General features: G+C 30.3%; 3 protein-coding genes across 11 annotated transcripts; 2 read left to right on the top strand and 1 right to left on the bottom strand.

The window, feature by feature from the left end:
* Positions 1 to 222: 222 nt before the first annotated feature.
* On the top strand, positions 223 to 927 carry LOC120281054. Its single transcript, XM_039287995.1, has 2 exons — positions 223 to 562; positions 629 to 927. The coding sequence occupies exons 1-2, from the start codon at positions 223 to 225 to the stop codon at positions 925 to 927; spliced, it is 639 nt and encodes a 212-aa protein (XP_039143929.1).
* Positions 928 to 7,195: 6,268 nt separating this feature from the next.
* Positions 7,196 to 15,823, top strand: LOC120280192. Of its 9 annotated transcripts, none has more exons than XR_005542269.1 (7): positions 7,196 to 7,287; positions 8,145 to 8,185; positions 8,301 to 8,320; positions 13,023 to 13,059; positions 14,241 to 14,278; positions 15,427 to 15,514; positions 15,683 to 15,823. XR_005542269.1 is itself a non-coding variant. In XM_039286959.1 (7 exons), exons 4-7 carry the CDS (start codon positions 13,027 to 13,029, stop codon positions 15,694 to 15,696), a joined length of 246 nt encoding a protein of 81 aa, XP_039142893.1. In that variant the 5' UTR covers positions 7,196 to 7,287; positions 8,148 to 8,185; positions 8,301 to 8,320; positions 13,023 to 13,026; the 3' UTR covers positions 15,697 to 15,823. The 9 variants fall into 9 exon arrangements, 4 of the variants coding, with proteins under 4 accessions (XP_039142893.1, XP_039142892.1, XP_039142891.1 ...); XM_039286959.1 differs by having other exon boundaries at positions 8,148 to 8,185; positions 14,168 to 14,278; XM_039286958.1 differs by having other exon boundaries at positions 14,168 to 14,278.
* A 3,044-nt stretch (positions 15,824 to 18,867) lies between these two features.
* Positions 18,868 to 20,633, bottom strand: LOC120281053 (S-type anion channel SLAH3-like). Its single transcript, XM_039287994.1, has 4 exons — positions 20,556 to 20,633; positions 20,108 to 20,368; positions 19,279 to 20,025; positions 18,868 to 19,197 (listed from the first exon to the last, which is right to left on the bottom strand). Exons 1-4 carry the CDS (start codon positions 20,631 to 20,633, stop codon positions 18,868 to 18,870), a joined length of 1,416 nt encoding a protein of 471 aa, XP_039143928.1.
* Positions 20,634 to 23,082: the final 2,449 nt, after the last annotated feature.

The raw sequence follows: 23,082 nt of genomic DNA, 5'->3' as shown, positions 1-23,082 counted from the left end.
CTAGGCGGTTTGGTTCCGGTTCAAAGTTTTTTTTGAACCTGAACCGACGTTTCAAGAATCGAAACCAGCTGTTCTGGAACTGTGACCGTGTCTACCTCTGAATTGATTTTGTATGATAATATAGTACACCAACCCTATTTATTCCTAACAATCTTAGAGAGATTTTATATTTTTCTTTGGTTCTTTACTATAGCATCCAAAATGAACACTATCCTTAGAGTCATGAATCAAGACTTTGTGAAACTTGAGAGGTTTGATGGAACCAATTTCACAAGATGGAAGGATAAGATGCTGTTCTTGCTTTCTGTGTTTAATATTGCCTATGTTCTTGGTCATATGAAACTACCTCTTGTTGAACCAAAGGAGGATGAAAGTATAGAAGAAAAAAAAGCAACCTTTGAGAGTAAGAAGAAGAAATGGATAGATGATGAATTTGCATGCCGTGGGCACATCCTCAATACTCTTTCAAATCAACTTTATGATCTTTATATGTCAATCCAATCTTCGGTTGAAATTTGGAAGGCTCTAGAAGAAAAATACAACACCAAGAGACATGGTACGGGTATATTTCTTATGTTAAAGTTTTTTTAATTTAAAATGGTTGATAGTGTTCCTATGTTGGATCAAGTACATGAATTGCAAGTGCTTGCGAATCAGCTCTGTGGTCTCAAAATAGTAATTCCAGAATTACTCCAAGTGGGAGCCATTATATCGAAATTGCCTCTTGGTTGGAATGATTACTGGAAAAAGTTATTGCATATGGCAGAAGAGTTCATGGTTGAGAAATTGCAAAGGCATATTCGCATAGAAGAGGAGGCTCGGAAACGAGATGCAATGCATGTTTTGAATAGTTCTAAAGTGAACTATATTGAAAATGATAATAAGAATCAAAAGGAAAAACGTAAAACCTACGATGATGATAGCTAAAAGAAAAAAAATTGCAATTGTTATATTTGTAATAAAAAGGGGCATTATGCTAAAGAATGCCAATTCCCTAAGAGGCCTAGACTATCTAAGGATTTGGGTAAAATGGTGACTAATATACAAGAAAGTAATGATCTTGTGGCCATATCATTGATGGTATGGAGAATCTTCGTATTGGAATGGTTACCGAACTAAACATGGCAACTCTAGTGAAGTCCGATGAATGGTGGTTAGATTCTAGAGCTATTGTTCATGTGTGTAATAATCGTGAATTTTTTAAAAGTTATGAAGAAGTTGTTGGTCGGGAAGTGCTCATGGGAAATTGAAATTCAACCAAGGTATTTGGAGTCGGAACACTTGATCTGCATTTCACATCTGAGAAGAAGCTTTCTCTTGTGAATGTTCTTCATGTTCCGGAAGTCAAAGATAATCTTGTATATGTTAGTCTATTATGTAAAAAAAGATTCAAAATTGTGCTAGAGTCCGATATAGTTGTAATTCTTAAGGGGAACATGTATGGTGGTAAAGGTTACTATACTGATGGCATGTTTAAGTTAAGTATTAATAAAATAACTATTTCTACTTACATTGTGGAATATTCTTGTGATGTTTGGCATGCTAGATTAGGTCATTTAAATTTCAATTCCATTACATTAATGTGTAAAATTGGCTACATTTCTATTAAACATTTTGATGTGAAAAACAAATGTGAAATTTGTATTCAAGCCAAAGTTACTAGAAAACCCTTTCCTTAGTTAGAACGTAAATCTAAAATTTTAGAACTTATTCACTTTGATATATGTGAACTTAACGGTGTTCTTACTAAAGGAGGAAAAATGTATATTATTACATTTATTGATGATTGTTCTAGGTTTACATATGTTTATTTGTTAGAACATGAAGATGAAGCTTTTAGTGCATTCAAACTATATAAGACTCAAGTTGAAAATATACATGAAAAGAAAATAAAAACCTTAAGAAGTGATCAAGGAGGTGAGTACTTCTCAAATGATTTTAACATATTTTGTGAATAAAATGGTATAATACATGAATGTTCTGTTCCATATACACCACAACAAAATGGTGTAGACGAAAGAAAAAATTGTACATAGTTGATATGGTTAATTCATTGTTACTAAATGCCAAACTATCATTAAATTTGTGGGGTGAAGCGCTTTTGACTTCGTGCCACATCTTAAATCGTATCCTTCTAAAAAGTTAAAGGTTTCTCCATATGAAATTTGGAAAGGGAGAAAATCTAATCTTAATTATTTCAAAGTGTGGGGTGTGTTGCTTATTATCATTTGTTTAATAATAAAAAAAACCAAATTAGGCTAAAGGGTATTTTTATAGGATATGCTTTAAACTCGAAACCCTACCAAATATTAGATTTATTGTCTAATACGGTAGTTGAAACTCGTGATGTTGAGTTCGTTGAAAATAAATTTCTTAATAACTCAATATCAAATGATGCAACCCCCACATGAGTAATTGAAACAAATGAAGTGGCTATTTCTAAGAAAAACAAAGATGAGGAAATAATTACAAAATCTAGAAGAATTAAATGAGTTAGAAAAGAAAAGGATTTCAGTCCCGACTTTGTTACTTATGTTGAGTTCACCTATATTATAGAAGGAAATTGTGATTATGTAATTGATGAAATTCCTATCATACTAAGTGTTGATCGTGACCCACAAACATATAAAGAAGCAATGGCTTCTAGGGATGCTGCCTTTTGGAGGGAAGCAATAAATGATGAAATAGATTTGATTATATCAAATAATACATGGGTCTTAGTGGACCTACCTCTAGGGTCTAAGCCAATTGGCTGTAAATGGGTATTTAGAAGAAAATATAGTATGGACGGAACATTACAAACCTTCAAGGCTCGGTTAGTAGATAAAGGATTTAATCAAAGGGAAGGCATAGATTATTTTGATACCTATGCTTCAGTTACTCGTATGACTTTTATTCGAGTTCTTATGGCTATAGCGTCTATTTATAAAATACATGTGCATCAAATGGAGGTTAAAACTGCATTTTTGTATGGTGATCTCAATGAGGACATATACATGGAACAGTTTGAAGGATTTATTTTAACTAAAATTGGGAAGAAAGTTTGCAAATTAGTTAAATCTTTGTACAGACTAAAACAGGAACCTAAACAATGGCATGAAAAGTTTGATTCCATAATTCTAAAACATGGTTTTAGACATAACAGTGCTGATAATTGTTTTTATTCCAATTTTGTTGATAATTATAGTGTTATAATTTGTCTATATGTTGATGATCTATTAATTTTCGGTACCAATTTGGAAGGTGTTAGTGATACTTAAAGTTATCTAACTTCTAAATTCAAAATGAAGGATTTAGGTGAAGTAGATACGATTCTTGGAATTAAAGTGAGAAGAAATAATTGGGGTATTGTGTTGAGTTAAAGCCATTACATTGAAAAGATACTAGATATATTCAACATCTTAAATTTAACAAATGTAAGACTCCTTATGACCCTCAAGTTAAATTAGTTGAGAATCCTAATAGAGCTATTGCACAATTAGAATATACTAGTGCCATAGGATGTCTCATGTATGCCTCGCACTCTACAAGGCCAGATATGGCATTTGTTGTATGTAAATAAGCTAGATTTGAAGGTATGCCTATTTCTGAGTACTGGAAGAGAATAACTAGAGTGTTTGGATATTTGAAAAAATTTAGTAATTTAAGTTTGCATTACAGTAATTTCCCTAGTGTGCTTGAAGGCTACACAGATGCAAGTTGGATCACTAGTGCAAGTGATCAAAGTTCGACTTTTGGATGGATTTTTACTATAACTGGAGGTGCTGTTAGTTGGACATCTTAGAAGCAAACTTGCATCTCACAGTCAATATTGGAGGCTGAGTTTATAGACTTGGCACACTATGAAAAAATTGTCATATACTAATACTTCTCAATAGTAACAGTTAAATTCTGTATTTATAGATTTGTTTTACCGACGATACTTTAAAACTGTCACAATATATAAGATATTTACTGACGGATTTTGTTCAGTTGGTATAGATAGACTTTTTATCTATAATAGTAGTCAAATCTGTAGCTATAGATTATCTATACCAACGGAACATTTAATTTGTTAGAATAAATATGACATTTACTTACAGATATTGTTCCATTGGTATAACTACTACTTTATACTTATACTTATTTATAGCAATGGTCAAATGTAGTACCTATAAATTATCTATATCAATAAATCTTTAAAAGTGTTAGAATCGATCAGACATTCAGTGACAAATACCATTCTGTTGGTATATATATTTTTTAAATTTTATCTAATTTTTATATTTATGTTTAGTAGAGCATGACTTGGTTATAATAATATTATCAAAATTGAATTTGAGATTTATATTTAGAATAATTATTAAATTAAAAAATTAAACATTATAAAATAAATATAAAAAATAATTTCATGATAATTTACAAATAAAAAGCTAGTGAACATCTATTGGATATATAAATTAATCAATTAATTTATAAATTTATGAAAATTACTTAACTTATTATTTTATATAAATTAATTTGTAACATATACTTTTTAATTTGATGAAGATAAACAATTATTGAAATAAAAATTTAAAAGATTAACATTCATTAGTACAACCAATAAAAAAATATTTTATTTTTTGATAAATAAATATTTGATTTTAATTATTTTTAAAATTACTTTTAACATTGGATTATAATATATTTTATATATCTATTTTGAAAAAAATGCATGTTATTAAAAGATAATGTTTATTATATAAATTACTGAAATTATAAGTATTTCATATAAAAATAGAAAATTAATTTTTATGCTCAATTAAATTGGTTTATTGTTAGTTTTTTAATATTTAAATTTAAATAATAAATATTTAATGAATAATTGTTTTATTTGCTCTTTTATAATAACAAATAATGTTCATTAAATATATTAATAAAATTATAAGTATTTCATATAAAATAAAAAAATAATTTTTATGTTAAATTAAATTAGTTTATTGTTAATTTTATAATATTTAAATTTAAATAATTAATAACTAATGAATAAGAGAGCTTTATAAACTTGAAACTTTATAAAATATAAATCATAAATATTTATTTTCATACATTTTAATACTATATCAAAAAACAGAAGATATTAAAACATAAACAAACCCCTTTTCAACCCCTTCATCCGCCACTTCACCGCCATTGCTCGGCGCCTCTTCACGGTCATTGTTCATATTCTCTTCATGCCATTGATTGTTGCCGGAGGTGTTGAGGCCTTCATTAGATCTGATCGATTTTGAGAAATTGCAGAACGTGAAATCATGATTCTCAAAATTTAGGGCAAGGATCGGTGTTTTTTCTCCAGTTCTTGGATTTTCTATGACGATTCTTGATATTTTCTCAACATGGGTTTTAGTTTTCTGAGTGGGATTAGGGTTTTCGCTTTTGGATTTTGGGTTCTTTGAGGGAAGGGAGTGGTGACTTTGGAGAATGGGGTGTTTTTCTTGGGCGATTCCTACTGCCTTTGCTCCTTTTGGCAGGTAATCTCGCTCTCTTTGATGGGTTTCTTGAATCTCAAAGGATTTTGTTGCCGAATGTGAAGAAGTTCCTTCGGAATTGATTTTGTTTTTCTTTTTTCCTTCCTGTTTTAGTGCTCATAGATGGAGCTTTTTAGTAGTTCCCATTGAACGTCAGACTTTATCACATGCTTTCTTTTGTTCAGGGAATTGTAAATATTGGATTAAGGTTTTGTTTTGATTAACTCATTGTCTTGCATGTGAATTCCACCAGGCATGCATGGATGTAGAGCTAGGCAGATATTTATTTTAGGGTGTGCTATTATAACTAGTGTGTATGTATCATTCTTTGCATTCATTTAGGGATTTTTTATGTCTATATGTGGTCTGCAGGGGTGGACATGTATCATTCTTCTCATTATTTGCATTGTGATTAAATCTGTTGTTTCTTTCTTTTCTTTTCTTTTCCTTATTGCATTTAAAGAAATTGCATGATTGTGACAAAATTTGGTTGCCTCTTTTGATGTGATAGTTAAAATGGGAAAATTATATAGCATCTGAGATTGTCATTTTAACATAGAGTTGATTCTACATGGAGTAGGCAATGCTAATATTATATTTTACCAAAAATAATGCCATTGCACTTGTTCTTCCTTTCTATTCAAAGGTTTTAAGGATGGGAAAAGGATTTGTTCAATGACAAAAATTTTAGCTATTGCCTTGTGATTATTTTAACAATGGTTGCCACTAGTGGTTACAAAAGCAAGTGCATAATCAGCCATATTATGGTTTTTGATTTCTATGTTTTAATCCTTTGATGGTGGCATAGACTGCTTGTTGCAGGTGTTGTCTGGCCAACAATCACTGGCCCATTCATGGTGGATTTCTGCTTAGGATGAGTGAGGTGAAAATTTTATTCATAAACATGCTAAGTTGTTATAATAGATAGTCTGCTATGTATCAATTCATCAGGGAAATCCATTATTCCATTTGTCCTTGTTTCTTAACCTCCATCTATTCTATTGCATGTCATGATAGCTTTGCTTGACTAGAGAGTGTGAGAGAGACATAACATGAGTATGTTTTCATATATTATTACTTTTATATTTTTTTAAAACGTAAATATTTGGCATAAAACAATCAAAAAGATAATATATCCAGTTATCCATTTTTATATTTGCTTATCTTGCGTGATGCTTTTGTTTGTTAAATGCAATTTTTAAAGTCTTTATTCTATTGGTTTACTGACAATACAAATCAAATGCTGAAAATTAGGGGATGTTTTTGTTTGAGTAAATGTACATGACAAATGAACAATATTCTTGTATTAATATTGATTTAATTTGGTGTATAAAAAGTTTAAGGTTAAAGGTTCAATAATTTTATCATTAGTATTCGTTTATTATTTTAATTTTTGGGAGGTGGTACCCAAACAGATATCAACTAATGTATTTCACCATCATTAATTGATACATAAGTATTAAATGGAGCATGGTTTCATATTTTACCACACCTTTTCTTTATTGTTTCATTATTTTACTATACTTATCTTGTACCTGAAATTATTTTCTTTCATGTATGCATGTGGTGGGAAACAACCAGTTTTCTGCACTTGGTCATGACTTTTTCAAGCCTTCCTAATCTTCCCACCAAACAGTCTTCAACCTTTGTCAACTACTATGTCTTTGCTGCTCCACTGGTTGGCGCATGAATAGCACGTGTAGAGCTTCACTTCTTTATTTCCTTTCCATGATTTTCCAGAGTATGAACTCTGAGAATTAGCTTGCAGGAATGTGGCTCATTTGGTGACTCTCTTGGGGTACTTTCTGTCTTTATGTTTACTCTTAACACTCTTTAAAGCTTTTGGTTTCCCTTTTTCTTTTGCTTTTTGTCATTGTGTTATGTTCAACCTTTCTGTTTTTCATTTCTTTTACTTATCTGAATGCGCTGTTTGAAAATTGTAGTGTAATGAATCAGCTAATTAAAATCAGAATGAGAGAAAATAGTAGAACTTTGAGAGCATCACATGTGTGATATAGCATGGCATTTTTTGTTCAATTGAATTTCCCTTGGCTGAAGGATTACTATAATTGTTGAAGTTTTATAGTTTGTTTCTGTGTCCAAATTATTGCCTAGCTGCCATTCATTCCCACTATTATTTATTTTGAAAATATTTTTCTAATTATTTTTATGACATATTATTGATTATTATTATTTATGATTTGTGAATTATATTCTGTGTGGCACTATAATTTTATTATGCCACATATCATCATTCTATAATTGTTACCACCATCCCTTAGATTTTCTATCAATGCCTTTTATCAGGTAGGTGATTGTTTCTAACATTCAGTGTTGAAGGCCTTTTGTTTTGTAATACTACAACACATTGAACTTTTGTACATAATGTTTTGTAATGCTACACTGGGCTAAAGGCTAAAATTCCCTACTTTATGTTTTTGTTTTTGGTCAAAGAGTATTTCTAAATTTGGATCTTGATTATTTCTTCTTGTTCAAGTGGTTCTTTTGTTGGACTTTGTCCATAATCGGAATGATAACTGGGTTCAGAGAGATGAACAATTCTGGTTTGGATATCCTATTTCTTAATCTCTTCTTATTATTTTCTTAGTGGCCTGGAGAGGGTAATCTTATTTAAAATTTTTGTTATTTATATAGCAGGTACATGGCATTGTTAATTGTCTCACTTTTGCTATCTGGTAACATTCTTCTTCTCAGGGCTTCTTTTCCATTAGTTCACTCCATCTGAATATGATTGTGGTCTTAACACCTTCTGCATTGTTTTGACATTGATTCTTGTCTTTGCTTTTGCAGTTGTTGCTTTGCACCCAAAGGTATGGTTTTTTATTTTATTTAATTTAACAAATATGTATACATATATATCATTCCTTTTTAGTATGTGTTAGAAAATAGAAATAATATTTTTCTATATCTTGTATGGACTTTTATTATTATTGTTTTTTCTTGGATGCCTTAGATTGATATTCTTTGGTGACATCTTGGCTATAATCCTTTTTTTAAGTGTTATATAGTGTGATTTTCATGGAAAATTATTGTGTGTTTGGTGAATGATTTTACGACTATTGCAACATAAAGAATAAACTGCTCCTAGCCTATTCTGAATATATTGTTTGGCTCATCACGGGCATTTCTTGGTTCACTTTTCATTGTAGCTAGACATGGTTTGCTGATAATAATCTTGTATTGCTATTTTTATAAAAGGACATCTAATTAAGTTTTGGAGTTGCAAAAGAGATCAAAATGCATGCTCATTAGTCAATTCTACCATGAGGAAGAATTGATTAATGTCATGGGATGTCTGATTAACATTTTCTAAACAAAGGAATCATGTAGATTGCTATCTAAGTTTTTTTAACATTATTAGTAAACTATTTAACAATAAATCTTTCCTATTATAACATTACTTTTATAATATTTTTCTCTAATAAGCATTGGCATCTAGAAATATTTTAAATGCAAACACTAATGTTTATAAAATGCCAATGAATATTATATACAGATATTATTGATATGTAAATCATGCCAACTAATTCATTCTTTATTTTAATTTTTTAAAATTCTCACAAGTAATTCAAATCTATTGTTATTATTTCAATGTTAATTCTTCAACCTATGGATAAAACGTGGATAAACCTTACATCAAGAGAAAGTGAAGAGTATATAAATGGGGTCATCAATTTATTAGATTTTGACTTTGCCAAATTATCCGAAGATGGTTAAATTTGGTGTCCTTGTGTTAAATGTGTGAACATATATAGGGTGTCCAGAAAAGAGGCATTTGATCACATTATTTGTGATGGTTTTCTTAAAGGAAATGTTCGATGGATTTTTCATGGGGAAACCACGGAAGTAGCTACTTCTACTATTATAAGTAATGAAGAAGAAACAGTGTTTGGCAATGATATTCATGAGTTATTGCATGATATGATGGCTGAAGAAGCTATGAATGCTGATGTCCATATAATGCAATCAGAAGAAAGTCACTGGTACCAACATTATACTCACAGAATTCATAGTGACAATTTTTATTGCTTGCTTAAAGATGCTGAGGTGAAATTATATCCGGGTTGCAAGAATTTCCCAAAATTCTCTTTTGACATCTATTTGTTCCATATTAAATGTTTTAATGGGTGGACCAATAAATCCTTCAATGCATTACTAGAGCTACTGAAAGTTGTTCTACCAGAAGGTAATACATTGCCAAGGTCGTATTAAGAAGTTAAAAAGATTTCTACATTAAGTTTGGGTTATCAAAAAATTCATGCTTGCCTCAATGATTGCATACTATTTTAGAAGGAGAATGCAAATCAAGACAAATGCACAAAATGTGGAGCTTCAAGATAGAAAGATAGCTTAAATGATGGAAAAAGTGATTCTGAAGATGCATTCACAAAAAAGAAAAAGAAAGATACCAAAATATTACGATGGTTTCCTCTTATTCCAACATTAAAAAGGTTATTTATGTCTTCAAAAACTGCTTCTCTAATAACTTGGCATGAACATGAATGTACCAAAGATGGATGGCAAAGACATCCCATAGAACCTCTAGCTTGGAATAAAAATTAGATTCTTGATATCCTCAATTCTCATCTGATTCTCGTAATGTTCGGTTAAGATTAGCTTCTGATGGTTTCAATCTATTCAAAACTATGACTATTGTTCACAGTGCTTGGCATGTTATCTTGATACCTTATAATTTACCTTTATGGATGTGTATGAAGTAGTCAAACTTTATTTTTTTTTTCCTTGCTTATTTCTGGTCTAAAAGGACCTGGAAACAATCTAGATGTATACTTGCGACCATTGATTGAAGAATTGAAAATGCTTTGGGAAGTTGGTATGGAGACTTTTGATGTGGCCACAAATCAAACTTTTCAGTTACGCGTAGCAATTATTTGGACAATCAATGACTTTCCTACATATGCCAATTTGTTTGGATGGAGTACTAAAGAAGAGAGTGCATGTCCTTGTTGTGGATATGATACCAATTCTAAGTGGTTAAAATATAATAGAAAGCATTGTTACAAAGGCCATTGTAGATCGTTGAAACCTAACCAAATGTTTCGTAATGATAAACATTCTTTTGATGGGACACAAGAATTTAGAAATGCTCCATCACCATCATCCGGTATTGAAGTGTTGAGACAAATGGAAGATATGAATGGTAGCAAAGATGGATCTTGGGAAAAGAAGAGCATTTTTTTCACATTGCCTTATCAGAAACATCTTCTATTACGCCATAATCTTGATGTCATGCACATGGGAAAAAATGTATGTGTTAACATCTTTGGCACATTGATTGGACAAGATGGGGAATCACAGGACACTTATAAGACCAGACTTGATCTTGTTGAAATGGGTATTAGGAGTGTTCTTCATCCCAAAACTTGTCCTGACACTAATATTCAATATTTACTGCAAGCTTCCAATTAGATGAGTTTGGGAGGAAAAAAAGTACTTTTTTGAAGATTCTCAAGGAAATGAGAACTCCAGATGAATATTCTTCTAATATCTCACGCTGTGTGCAACTTAAACAACGGAAGCTCATAGGACTAAAAACTTATGATTTCCATTTATTAATGCAAGAATTTCTTCCCATAGCAATACGATGCTCTTTAACTGAAAAGGTGTGCTCAGTTCTAATTGACTTGTCTAATTTTTTTAAAGACCTTTGCTTTAAGGATCTTCAAAAAAGTGACTTTGATTTGCTTGAGTATCGAACTGCTTCAACTTTATGTGAAATGGAGAAAATTTTTCCTCCGTCTTTTTTTACCGTAGTGGTACATTTGTTATTCATTTAGCACATGAAGCAAGATTTGCTAGTCCAGTCATATATCGATGGATGTATCATGTTGAGAGGTATATGTTGCATACTAAATATATATTTTAAAGACCTAAATTTCAATTTTATATTTAATACATATATTTATATTTGAATAGGTTTCTTCTTACGCTTAAAACGTATGTGCGCAATAGAGCTAGTCCAGAGAGTTCAATTGCAGAAGGCTATTGAGCTAATGAATGTTTAACTTTTGCTTCATGATATTTAGTGGGGATTGAAACTAGCTTCAATCAATCAACTAGAAATGAAGAAGATTGAAATGTTGTCATTGATGAAGATGTATCCATTTTTACAAATGTCGGAAGACCGTTGGGAAGGAAAAAAAAAATAGAGGCTTTAGTAGTAACAAGCGTAAGAGGGTCTCACGTAGTACACTTGACAACCAAACTTTGGTGCAAGCACATCATTATGTGTTGTTCAATTCTGATGCAGTTGCTCCATTTTTACAGTAAGATTAATTCATCATATAAATTTTTATGCGTGATAAATTATATTAGTTGGAATTCTTTTATTTGATATATTTAATTTTGTATTTAGGAAGCATGAACAATTTATTAAGAGGCGTAATCGCTCCCCACATCTTTCACCTTATGAGATACAAAAGTTGCAAAGTGAAACATTTCATAATTGGTTTCATGATCATATAAGTGTAACTTCATGTTTGGATTACTTATAATTTTTTAAGTTATAGCATAATTTTAATTAATTATGTATGATATTACATAGGTTGCACAATTGGAGCAACAAGAAAAATGCAAACATCACTGATGAACTTAGACTACTTGCTCACGGCCTAATGGATACGGCAAGGAGATACACTGGATACATTGTTAATGGTTTTACATTTCACACCAAAGCTCGTGAAAGATGGTTGAGAACTCAAAATAGTGGGGTTGTTGTAATAGCTAACATGATGGGTTATGCAAGTTCAAGGGATGTATGACCTATTGAAGGAGAAATTAACTATTATGGGGCTTTAATTGACATCATTCAACTAAACTACAGTGGTAGATTCAAGGTTGTTTTATTTAAATGTGATTGAATCGATCCAAATAGAGGTTTGAAGAAAGATAAATTTGGTTTTACTGTTGTGAATTTTTCACATCTTGCTCATAATGGAATTAATTTGGTTGATAATCCTTTTGTTTTTGCATCACAAGCTAAGAAGGTCTTTTATGTTCAAGATGAAAAGAATAAAGATTGGCTTATTGTCAAGCATGCAAAACTTAGGGACATATATGATATGGGTGGTGGATCATCCTTTGATAGGCATGAAAGGAGTGCAGAAGTACAAGTTGATGACTCACATGACACTTCAAAGTGGGTTTGAAATGAAGTTGATGGAGTGGTGGTCACATAAGAGATGGAAACGACACATGAAGAAGAACAAGCTCTTTATAATGAGGACCTCTTTTTAGATCTATTTTATGATTTAATTTCATGTAATCAATGTTGATTGCAAATCCAAGTTTGTTCATTTTTTTTTGTTGATGTGACTATGTGGGTATGAAGTTTAACTTGTGTGTTTAAATTTTATTATATTTTGATTATATTGGTTAATGCATGTACTTTAAGAGCATATAAAGGTAAATTATCTATTTTCTTTTAACTAAGATTTATTTGAGCCATTTTTTATAAGGAAATGAATTATCATGTTAGTTTTTTTATTTCAGATAAATGGGAAAGCGTAAATGGTCAAATATCACTAAGGTAAATTGCACTTCGACTTCTCAACAACAATCCGAATCAGACTCATTATCTGAATAACAATTTGTGTTTTTAGGAACTGAGTTTTTACCAAAAGAACCTCGACAACAATCTGAATAGACATCAACTTCTTATATAAATCCTAACGCATTAGTTAATGTATTTTCATGTACTTATATTTAACTATAACTTTTTTTTTTGTGTTATTCTTTTATGTAGGTAATTCTAAACCAAAAAAAGTTTGAGGTCCTACACATATGGCTGATATTTGGGATTTGAATAATGAAAAACGAGTTGTTGTTAAGTTAAATGATTATTGTATACCAATTGGAGAAAAAAACTACTAATTAACTCGATTTATTAGTAGTATGATGTGAATACCTAACTTTGCACCTATTACTTACACAACTTGGCATGAGTTCCCAGATTCTACAAAGGAAGAAATATGGAAAGTAATCGAGGTATTAAATCTTATTATGTTCAAGCTAATTTTTTTTAATTTACTTCAATATATTAACATTCAACTAATACTTTTTTTTTCTTATTTTTTTATTAAAACTTTAGACCAAATTCACATTTGAGTTGTTTCATTCACATGAGAATGATGAGTCTTTAAATAAAAATACAACTCAAATGGTTAAGAGTTGGATGGTGTCTGATATGAGTACTAAGTGGAGGCAATGGAAGAATTTTTTGAAGTCCAAATATTATGATGAACACAAGACAGTAGAGGAAATGGCTAGAAAGATTAATGATCCTCGAGTAGACAAGCAACAATTTTTGGTAATTGCTACTTATTAGTTGACTGACAAAGTGAAGGTATATCTATATATTTCACATTATATACCATTTATATTGTTTTGATAATCAAAACATAATGTTATATTATGTTATACTCTATATATTCAAAAATTATATAGGAACAAAGTGAGACAAATAGAACAAATCTTTCAAAATCAGATGAATCCCATTGTGCATGAACAAGATCATTCCCTACTATTATTCAAACTATGGTATAGATTTACAATTTTTTTTATTGAATTTTGACTAATGTTATGAATTTTGGGAAATTGAGTTTGTTATATCTACTTAAATAAAGTAATTTTTGTAGACTAAAGAATCTAATGAAATTCCACTGTTACGTGTTGAAATGTATATGCGGACTCGGACTCGCACTTGTAAAGATGGAAGTGTTGTGAATGAAAAGGCAGCTTCTGTTGTGGTATTTATTTAACTTCATTCTATTTGTTTATTAATAGTTGTTTTTTCTAATAACTTGACACTTATACTAAATTCAATGATTTGTAGAATTATGGATGGCAAGGGAATAGAGGTTCTAGTATTTTTTTTTTTTTTACTTCATGCTTTTGATTAATATTGTAAAAACTTATGAAGAAAGGATTAAGTGAAAGTAATTCACAAGATCCTAAAAGGTGTTCATGGGAAAATAATGTATATTCACAAGTTAAAAGACCAGAGAAAAGAGGGTGTATTCGATGTATGGGAACAATTTCTACTTCATCAAGCAAGTCTGGTCCTTCATGTTCTCAAATCATATATCATAATGAGGTACAAGGTTTGAAGGCTGAGGTTCAAGGATTGAAGGAAGCTTTAACTGCTATGATCTAATTATTTCAAAAACAATTTCCTAATGAGAACATAGAGGCCCTAAACACTATTACTCTCAAAGTCAATGGAGAGGTATGTGATACTATGTATATTTGGTTATATATATAAATTAGAGTAGTAAATTTGTTGTTAGTCTATAATCACACAATGGTCTATATTGAAGAAAAAAGGAGGGGGAAGGGAAGGGGAGGTTAAATACATTTATTTTTCTTTATTGTCACATATAAGTATTTTCATCTTTTGTTTTGATTGTTGTATATTTAATTATTTTATTTTGGTTTGTTGTAGGAATTTGATTGTATTGTTGGAAATTTTTCAATGGTCTTTGATATTTATCATTGTTTTTAAATACATTTATTTTTTCTTATTGGCACGTATAAGTTGTTTTCATCTTTTGTTTTGATTGTTGTATATTTAACTATTTTATTTTGGTTTGTTGTAGGATTTTGATGGTATTGTTGGTAATTTTTTAATGGACTTTGGTATTTATCATTTTTTTAAATACATTTATTTTTTTCTTATTGGCATATATAAGTTTTGTTCATCTTTTGTTTTTATGGTTGTATATTTAATTTTTTTATTTTGGTTTGTTGTAGGATTTTGATGGTATTGTTGATAATTTTTTTATGGTCTTTGATATTTATCATTGTTTTTAATCTTTACAAGTTTATTACTAGCTTGCAAGTCCTTTTAGCTATTGTTGTGTAAACAATTTTAACTTCTATTTTACATAATTTGTAGGTACCTGATGCTTCTAGTGATCAACAAACACCTCGTGGGAATAATCATTCTCATGAATCAAATCATCAAGCAAATTCAAATGCATCGGGTAAGCTCTTATTGTCTCCATATGAAAAGAAGACATGGCATGTTGTATATTATTTTACTTATAGTTTTTTTTCTATATTATTCAGTTTATTATTTTAAGCTTTATATTAGTGTTTTATTGTTGCATATATCTTATTAATTGAATTTTTTTTAAAAATGGTTCTTGTAGGTGATGCCGTTTAGAAGATGACATCAGTTCTACTTGGGAAAATTCTCGTTACTTTATTTGGTTGTTAGACAATAAATGAAAGTAGTTTATCTTTGTGTTAGATTTGGAATTGAGGCAAGAACTATTGATTGTTAAGATTGAATGGTAGTTTATTTTTGGACATGTACCTTATAAATATATGTTAGTGGTGATGTAATAGTTTTTCTTTTTTATTTTTAGTGGAATGTTTTAGTGTTTTTTAATGGCATTGATTGTTTTAACTTATTATAAATTAATTTAATTGTGTATGAGTTATTAAACTATGATAATATATTTTCAGGGGTAATAATAATAGTTTTATTGACAGATTAATTATTAATATAAAAATTTTTACCGACGGTTTAGTCATTGCTAAAGCTAAACATGTCTTTTTGAATACACATCTATAGCAACGGATGTTGTAGTCATTGATAAATCAAATGGATTTATTCCAACAAATGTTGTAACCATTGGTATAGGCCTATGCTTATGAGATTTTTATTGACGGTAAAAAATATTGGAATATACATTTTATCATTGGTATAAGGTAAATAAATCTGAGATGCTTTACTAATGGTAAAACTAATATTTACAGTTATATTCCGTTGGTAAATCCCATGAACCTTTTCCAATAGAAGCTATAACCATTGGTATAGATGTATGTGCACAAGACTTCTACTAATGGTAAAAAAATTGTTGGAATAAGTATTTTTATTGTTGGTATAGGGTAAGCAATCTGACGATACTATCTCAACAGTATGACTAATAGTTACAATCATATTCCGTCAGTAAAACTAATAAGTCTATTCCAACAAACGATATATCCATTGGTATAGGTCTATACATGCAAGGCTTTTACTAACTGTAAAATAAGTGTTGGAATAGGTATTTTTACCGTCAGTATAGGGTTTTGGGACCTTTACCAACAGATTTTTTTACTTTTACCAGCATATTTTACACTGTCACTATATGGCAATTTATTTGTATTGGCGGCAGCAGGTAAAAAGGCTAAATTGGCTTAGAAATCTGTTAATGGAAATAGATTTGTGGCCACAACCGGTGCCTACAATTTTTATTTTTTGTAATAGTGAGTTGACTATGCCTCGTGCCCATTGTAAGGTTTATAATGGAAAGTCTAGACACATTGGGCTAAGACATGAATATGTCAGACAATTGATTAATGATGGAGTTATAGGCATTATATCTGTGAGAACAAATAATAATTTAGCAGATCCATTAATTAAAACATTGTCTCGAGATAAAATTATTGCAAGTACAGCCAAGATGGGCTTAAAACCCTTATAATTCATCACAATGGGACCCTATCTCATTCTAGCACATCACTAGTTTCGAGGTTCAAGGGGTTAGAACAAGTTGTTGTGAATTGTCAGTACACGAGTATCATAGTTAAACTAAGGATGAGATATAGTTAAAATATTTCATAATGGTAAACTATGTGTTGGTTTTGATCCCACCTAAGTATAGAAGTGGAGCCGCTTCTAACAAGAGTTACTAATATATCTCTTGTAAATGCTTACTATTCCAAGATGAGCACATGGCCATATTAAAGTGCTACCAATATATATCTCTTTAATTAGGAGGGTGTGAGTGTGTGTTTGTTCTCAGATCGAGACATATAGGATAATTGGTTCAAGCAACCTAGTCACCAGTTTTTCCTTTTTGGCTTTGAGAGCTTACACTATAGAATGGTTCAAATCTGGCGATAACATTCTTTATGCACACTCATATTGTTTGGAGACATGTGATTTGTAAATATTAACAATCTAGTGGAGTAATGTTATGTAGATTTTTAATATTAAATAAATGTAACCCAAAAGATGTAACCTTTCAAAAACATTTATTGAGTGGTTAAATGAATTAATATATTTGAAAGAGTATTGTGACTTTTCAATAATACTATTAGACCTAAAGGATGTAACACTTCACATGCATCATTTGAGGGTTAATGGTTTCATTAAGGGAAAAATTGTAACTCTTCTAAAGAGTCTTTTGGAGGCTATAATATTAGTTAATTTAAGTCATTTGATGATATAGAAGTCATTTGCATTAAAACAACTTGGTCTTCCAACTTTTCCATCTAAAGTAATGAGGTTTCGGAAAATCACATTTTTCCTAAGTCGTGATTTTAGGTTGTATCCTGGGAGAGACCGCATAAACCCCTCTTATGAGATCTTTGTGATAGAGCGCACAAATCTCTCTATGGACAGTGAAAATGTGCCTCCGAATTGATTTTGTGTGATAATCTAGTACACCAACCCTACTTATTCCTAACAAGATATTATCACTCGAATTGGTGTGTAATAAGTTCATATCTGTTTTGACTCAATGACAACAATTTACACCCTCAAGAAAAGAAATTTCAAGCTTTGTGAGAGATATAATGCTATTCAGAGGAGAATTAAATTTATACATAACCAAAGCTTGCAATGGGAAAAGCATCATTGCATAGGAGAAAGAGCAGGGTTGCAGATATCTTGGTACACATGGGTTTAAAATTTGGGAGCCAAACATTATTCAACACTTATGCCAACTTGTCATTGGAGCTGAAGACTTTGCATTACAAGGAGAATTATGTAGCTAGTGTTAGAGCTGTCGTTTCCACCTGTCTAGAATTTAGTTTCTTTTCCTGTTTTTACTGCTGTGCAGCTCTGTTAACTGAAAAAGGAAGCCATTTATGTGGTTTTGTTGAGATTTATAGTAGTTGTGATAATGAAAATCATATGTTATTTTAAATAAGATCCTTTTCTTAAAAAAATTAATTGGTTTTGATTTGTTTAATAATTTATATGTTATTCAGACTAAAAATTAGTGGTTGATAGCTGATGCTTGTAGTTGCTGATATGCCATATGAACTCATATGCAAACAATGTGTTCAGGCCATGACAATTTCAACAAAAGAAATGATCATGGGTTTTATAATAACAAATGGATACTCAAGCAATTGCACTCCTCATTGAATTGCTTTAACTTATTGACATTTTTCTTTTGTGAACAACTGAAACAGAAATATGAAAATTGATTATATTAATTCTTTCAAACTTTGGCAATTAATTATGTTATAAATTTTTTTGTTTTCCACTCATTAGACATGCATAGAACTTACATTTAATATTTGTAAGCTAAAATCAAAGTATAACAGAGTGAATTCAAACATCATCACCATCTCCTGAGAGACATTCTTCAATATCTCCGGTTTGTTTCCCGCTTGTGTTGGATAACTGTTCTGCAACAGTTATGGACATATCATTCGGGAAAAGATCTCGAAGAACAAGTCCATGGAATATTGTCAGCAGAATTAGAGTTACTACTATAACTGTCGAAATTGAAGACAGTGCAATGGACATTGATTGAGTAAATGGGTTCTTGACTTTGGTTGCATATCTAATTGTCGAAATAGAAGCACTAGTCATTGGAAATGTATATGCCCACCATGCCAATGAGAATCTAAATCCCCGGAAAAAGTTTATCCGAACAGCCTGAAAGAACAGAAAAAAAAAATTAACATGCTATTAAGTTTAATCGATAAGAAGTACAAAAGAATAAGTTTAATTAATTACCAAAGAGAAGTAGAGAAACATAGTGATGAAGTATATGATCTTAGCACCAATGTAGAAATCCTCAATGATATTCTCCCATGCAACACAAGCAACACTAGGTGCACCTACAAATAGGAAGAACATTGGATGGAGCTCTTTAGGCAGTGTTTGAGTGGTTGGAAGTCTCTGATAGAGTGTCACAAATAGAACAGTATAGTGAGCCAAGCCGACGGCAAAGAAGAAGAGAGGCCCTTCTTTGAGCCCCATTGATGCTCCAAGCAATGCGCCGACGAAGTTTCCTATGATCGCTATATGATTGGATGGGTTCGCGACTTTTGAAAGCCGGCGTTGGCCTCCTGCCATCCATTGCCCATAGATTTTGAGTTCAAGACACAAGAGTGGAGCCATGAGCACATACCAGAGTAGAGAAGGCAATTTTACTTCAATTGAGGGCGGTGCGCCGATTGCTATCAAAAGTAAAGCTATCCATGGAGCAAAGAAGAAGTTAACTTTGATTGGATGATAATATTCTCGCTGAACAGCTTTGAAGTAGAAGACGATCTTGAGAATGTACAAGACTGATACGGTAGCGACCAATGCAAGTGACATATACCAAAGAGCGAAATTGACATTCAGGCTCACATGCAAAAACCTTGTGGATGGAGAAGTTGCCAAAGTTTTCCACAAATTTACTTGACTACCAACTCCGAGACATATACCGAAACATGATATCGGGATACGTAGAAGAAATGGTTGGTTCTCTGATTTCTGCAAATGAGAGTTTATTTGATATGTAAGTCTTGATTGACTATGAATTCACATTCAAATGCATGAGAGTGTATGTGTATACCTTGAGAGTATTAAATAATACATCAGGTGAGATAGTGTTAGTTTCAGTAGTTTCTGAGCCTTTCGTCTCATCATTTGTGTATAACATAGACTGAGAATGAATTGCTGCAAGCTTCGGCTTTTTTGCATCAAATCGAGTATTTTCATCGATATCGTCAGTGAATAACACTTTTTTAGCTCGTTCGGCTATAAATTTGGAAGGAGATGCAGGGAGACTGATACAAATTGAATGTGAGCAATGTTGTTCATTGGCTTCTGATACCTGAACAGAGAATGAATACAAAGCAATGCAATTTAACAGTTATTTTTTAAAATGAAAATGTGAGAAAATGAAAACATAATGACTGATGTATTTCTGAATTAATAGGATAAGTTTGAGAGAAGTCATAAAAAGTTCAGAAAAATTGAAAATTAGGCCAAAAAAAAAAAAAATGGAATTCAGTACTTACATTAGGAAATACAACTTCTGTCTGAGGATTGGGATTTGTTTCAGAACAAGAAACTACTTCGGAAGTTATCCTCTCCATTTTTTCTTGTAGCAATGGCTACTAAAAATGCACTTAATTAATAAAAATTATAATCATATTATAATTTCTTTAAAATAAATAAATAAACATATATCAATCTCACATAACCATGCCAGCAGACAAGTGATAAAGGCAGATATGCCACTTCACTGACTAGGGGTTAAAATCAATAAAAAAATTGGCCCTTTTTGGATCATTTTTTTATTTTCTTTCTATTTTAAGGGTTAAAACCAACTTTAGCCCCAAGTCATTATTGGCTTTCATCTTTGATTTGGACAGGAGAAAATTGATTAAATATTCCTATCAAAGTGGTTAAAATCACTCAATTTAGATTTGTTGGTCAAGTGATAGAGACTTCGATTAATTAAATAAGTAATTTTGAATTTAAATTCTGCATATGTAAAAACAGTCTTCGTTCTCCTGGACATTAGGAGATATTTATTTTTTCTAGAACTTTTACTAGTATATTGCCCTCTCTTTGGTCCAATGAGTATCATATTTACTTAAATCTTGGTAAAATATTTTTTGCTATTATGTTAGAAGAAGATATATATATATATATATATATATATAAGTAAATAAGAATAAATTTTGGGGAATATAAGTAATATGCTTTTTATATGAGTATGTTGCTGATTACCCATCTAAAAAAATAGTTTTTTTTTTTTTACCTAAACCTCTCAATGTTTAACTAAATACCCAAAATAAAATTAAATTATTTCACCAAGTTTTTTTTTTAAAAAAATAGTTATTAAAATCCAAAGCTGCATGCATTTTCTTCTTCAATAACTGTGATTTTTAAATAAAAAATAAAAATAAAGACTAGTTAACTCAAAAGCAATTATAATTTTAGTATGAGTTTTATTGATATTTAGAGAAAAAGCCTATAAATCCTACTATCAACAAAAATTGAAATGTTTTATCTCAACAATTTACCCAAATATGATATTTGGATTTAATCAAACTTGTTTAATCTCCGACCTAATATATCCTGAAATACAAGGAAGAATAAATATGCTTGAGGAGGGAATAAATACAATATATATATGCTTAACCTCTCACTTAATTATATATATATCCTATAATGTCATGAAAATGTTTAGGTGTAAATTAGCCATGATTAAATGTTAATTAAATTACTAACTCACCTTTGTGAATGAGGCTGTTTGCCTTGCTCTCAAGCCAATAATCCAAAAGCTCTTATTTCCTCTGATGTTACAACCTTATGAAGCTTTGCATACTCTATTACCCCTTTTATAGGAAACAAATTGAGAGTTAAGTGTATATTTATTTATTTATTTATTCATGTATTTAATATTATTAGTGCATGTATTTATTTAAGAATGTATCCATATGTGCATGTACACACCTGTCACAACTTGTATTTTTGTCTATTAGAAGTCTGCATTAGTTTTTTGGATGTCTTTTTTTATGACTTGTAAAATGATTTTTTTTAGTATATAAATAATATATGCTAATAATGAAGATATCTTCTGGTTTAAAGAAATTAATAAATTATTCAATACGTACGTAGAGAAGAAGAAAAAATCAAACGCAAAATGAAGTACAAAAGTTTATCTTAATCTTTCTTTGTACTTAATTTAAGATTTTTCAAAACTTAATTAAAGAAAAATATAATAATCTAAATTTTAGACCAAGATGCTGGTGAAAAAACTTAATTAAGAGTTTATCATTCAAAAATTTTAAAAATATATATATATATATATATATATATATATATAATATAAAGCCTTCCGTCCAGAGGTAGTTGTTTACCATGCAAGTGGATTCTAGAGCACGAATTGAATATAATTTTATGATCAATAAAATAAGCAAATATGCACAACAAAAAATCTAAATATTGTTAGACATGAATTTTATTTTTTATTTTTAAGTTAAAAACATGAAACAAGTGGTGCACCCATGCATGCGTTAGGACTTGGATCACTAGTTATGTTGTTTAGAAATAATTAAAGCATGATAGTGCGTAAACCGAGAAAGGTTTCAATTGGAGATGTGGGGATTTGATATACTTTTTTTTATATATATAAGACGATCTTAAAGTAGATCTCACTTTTGCTAAATTAGTTTAAAGTTTTATCTTTATTTTAATTCTCTCTATTTTTAATATAGTATTAAAGCATAGAAAGTTGTTTATTAATTAATTTGATTTTTATAAAAGTAGTATGAAAAAGTCATATTTATCTAAGAAATTATTTTTTAAAATTATAGATTTTTGTTGAAACAAAAACCGAAGAAAAAAATAGCCTACTGAATAAAATTAGAGTAGAAAAGCAAAAAATACATCCTAATTAATTATGAATGCACATTGAAAAGAAAACAAAAACAAAAACAACCTGTGGTATAAATAGAAACTGAAGAAGTATAGCATGGATCTTAATTTTAATATATTCAAAAAGTTTATGGTGTAGTTAACTTAGATTATGAT

This window comes from Dioscorea cayenensis, chromosome 17 (genome assembly GCF_009730915.1).
Source record: "Dioscorea cayenensis subsp. rotundata cultivar TDr96_F1 chromosome 17, TDr96_F1_v2_PseudoChromosome.rev07_lg8_w22 25.fasta, whole genome shotgun sequence".
Classification (NCBI taxonomy): Eukaryota; Viridiplantae; Streptophyta; class Magnoliopsida; order Dioscoreales; family Dioscoreaceae; genus Dioscorea; species Dioscorea cayenensis.
This window is presented reverse-complemented; position numbering and strand designations above follow the sequence as displayed.

What these genes read in the sequence shown, in the direction of transcription:
- LOC120280192 (XM_039286957.1), top strand. Translation starts at nt 8,152, where the DNA reads ATGGCATTGTTAATTGTCTCACTTTTGCTATCTG. An exon ending in TGTCTCACTTTTGCTATCTG is followed by an intron (nt 8,186 to 8,300) that starts GTAACATTCTTC and finishes TTGCTTTTGCAG; the next exon opens with TTGTTGCTTTGCACCCAAAG. An exon ending in TTGTTGCTTTGCACCCAAAG is followed by an intron (nt 8,321 to 12,509) that starts GTATGGTTTTTT and finishes TTGCATCACAAG; the next exon opens with CTAAGAAGGTCTTTTATGTT.
- LOC120281053 (XM_039287994.1), bottom strand. Translation starts at nt 20,633, where the DNA reads ATGGAGAGGATAACTTCCGAAGTAGTTTCTTGTTCTGAAACAAATCCC. An exon ending in CAGAAGTTGTATTTCCTAAT is followed by an intron (nt 20,369 to 20,555) that starts GTAAGTACTGAA and finishes TTCTCTGTTCAG; the next exon opens with GTATCAGAAGCCAATGAACA. An exon ending in TGTTTCTCTACTTCTCTTTG is followed by an intron (nt 19,198 to 19,278) that starts GTAATTAATTAA and finishes CTGTTCTTTCAG; the next exon opens with GCTGTTCGGATAAACTTTTT.
- LOC120281054 (XM_039287995.1), top strand. Translation starts at nt 223, where the DNA reads ATGAATCAAGACTTTGTGAAACTTGAGAGGTTTGATGGAACCAATTTC. An exon ending in CACCAAGAGACATGGTACGG is followed by an intron (nt 563 to 628) that starts GTATATTTCTTA and finishes TGTTGGATCAAG; the next exon opens with TACATGAATTGCAAGTGCTT.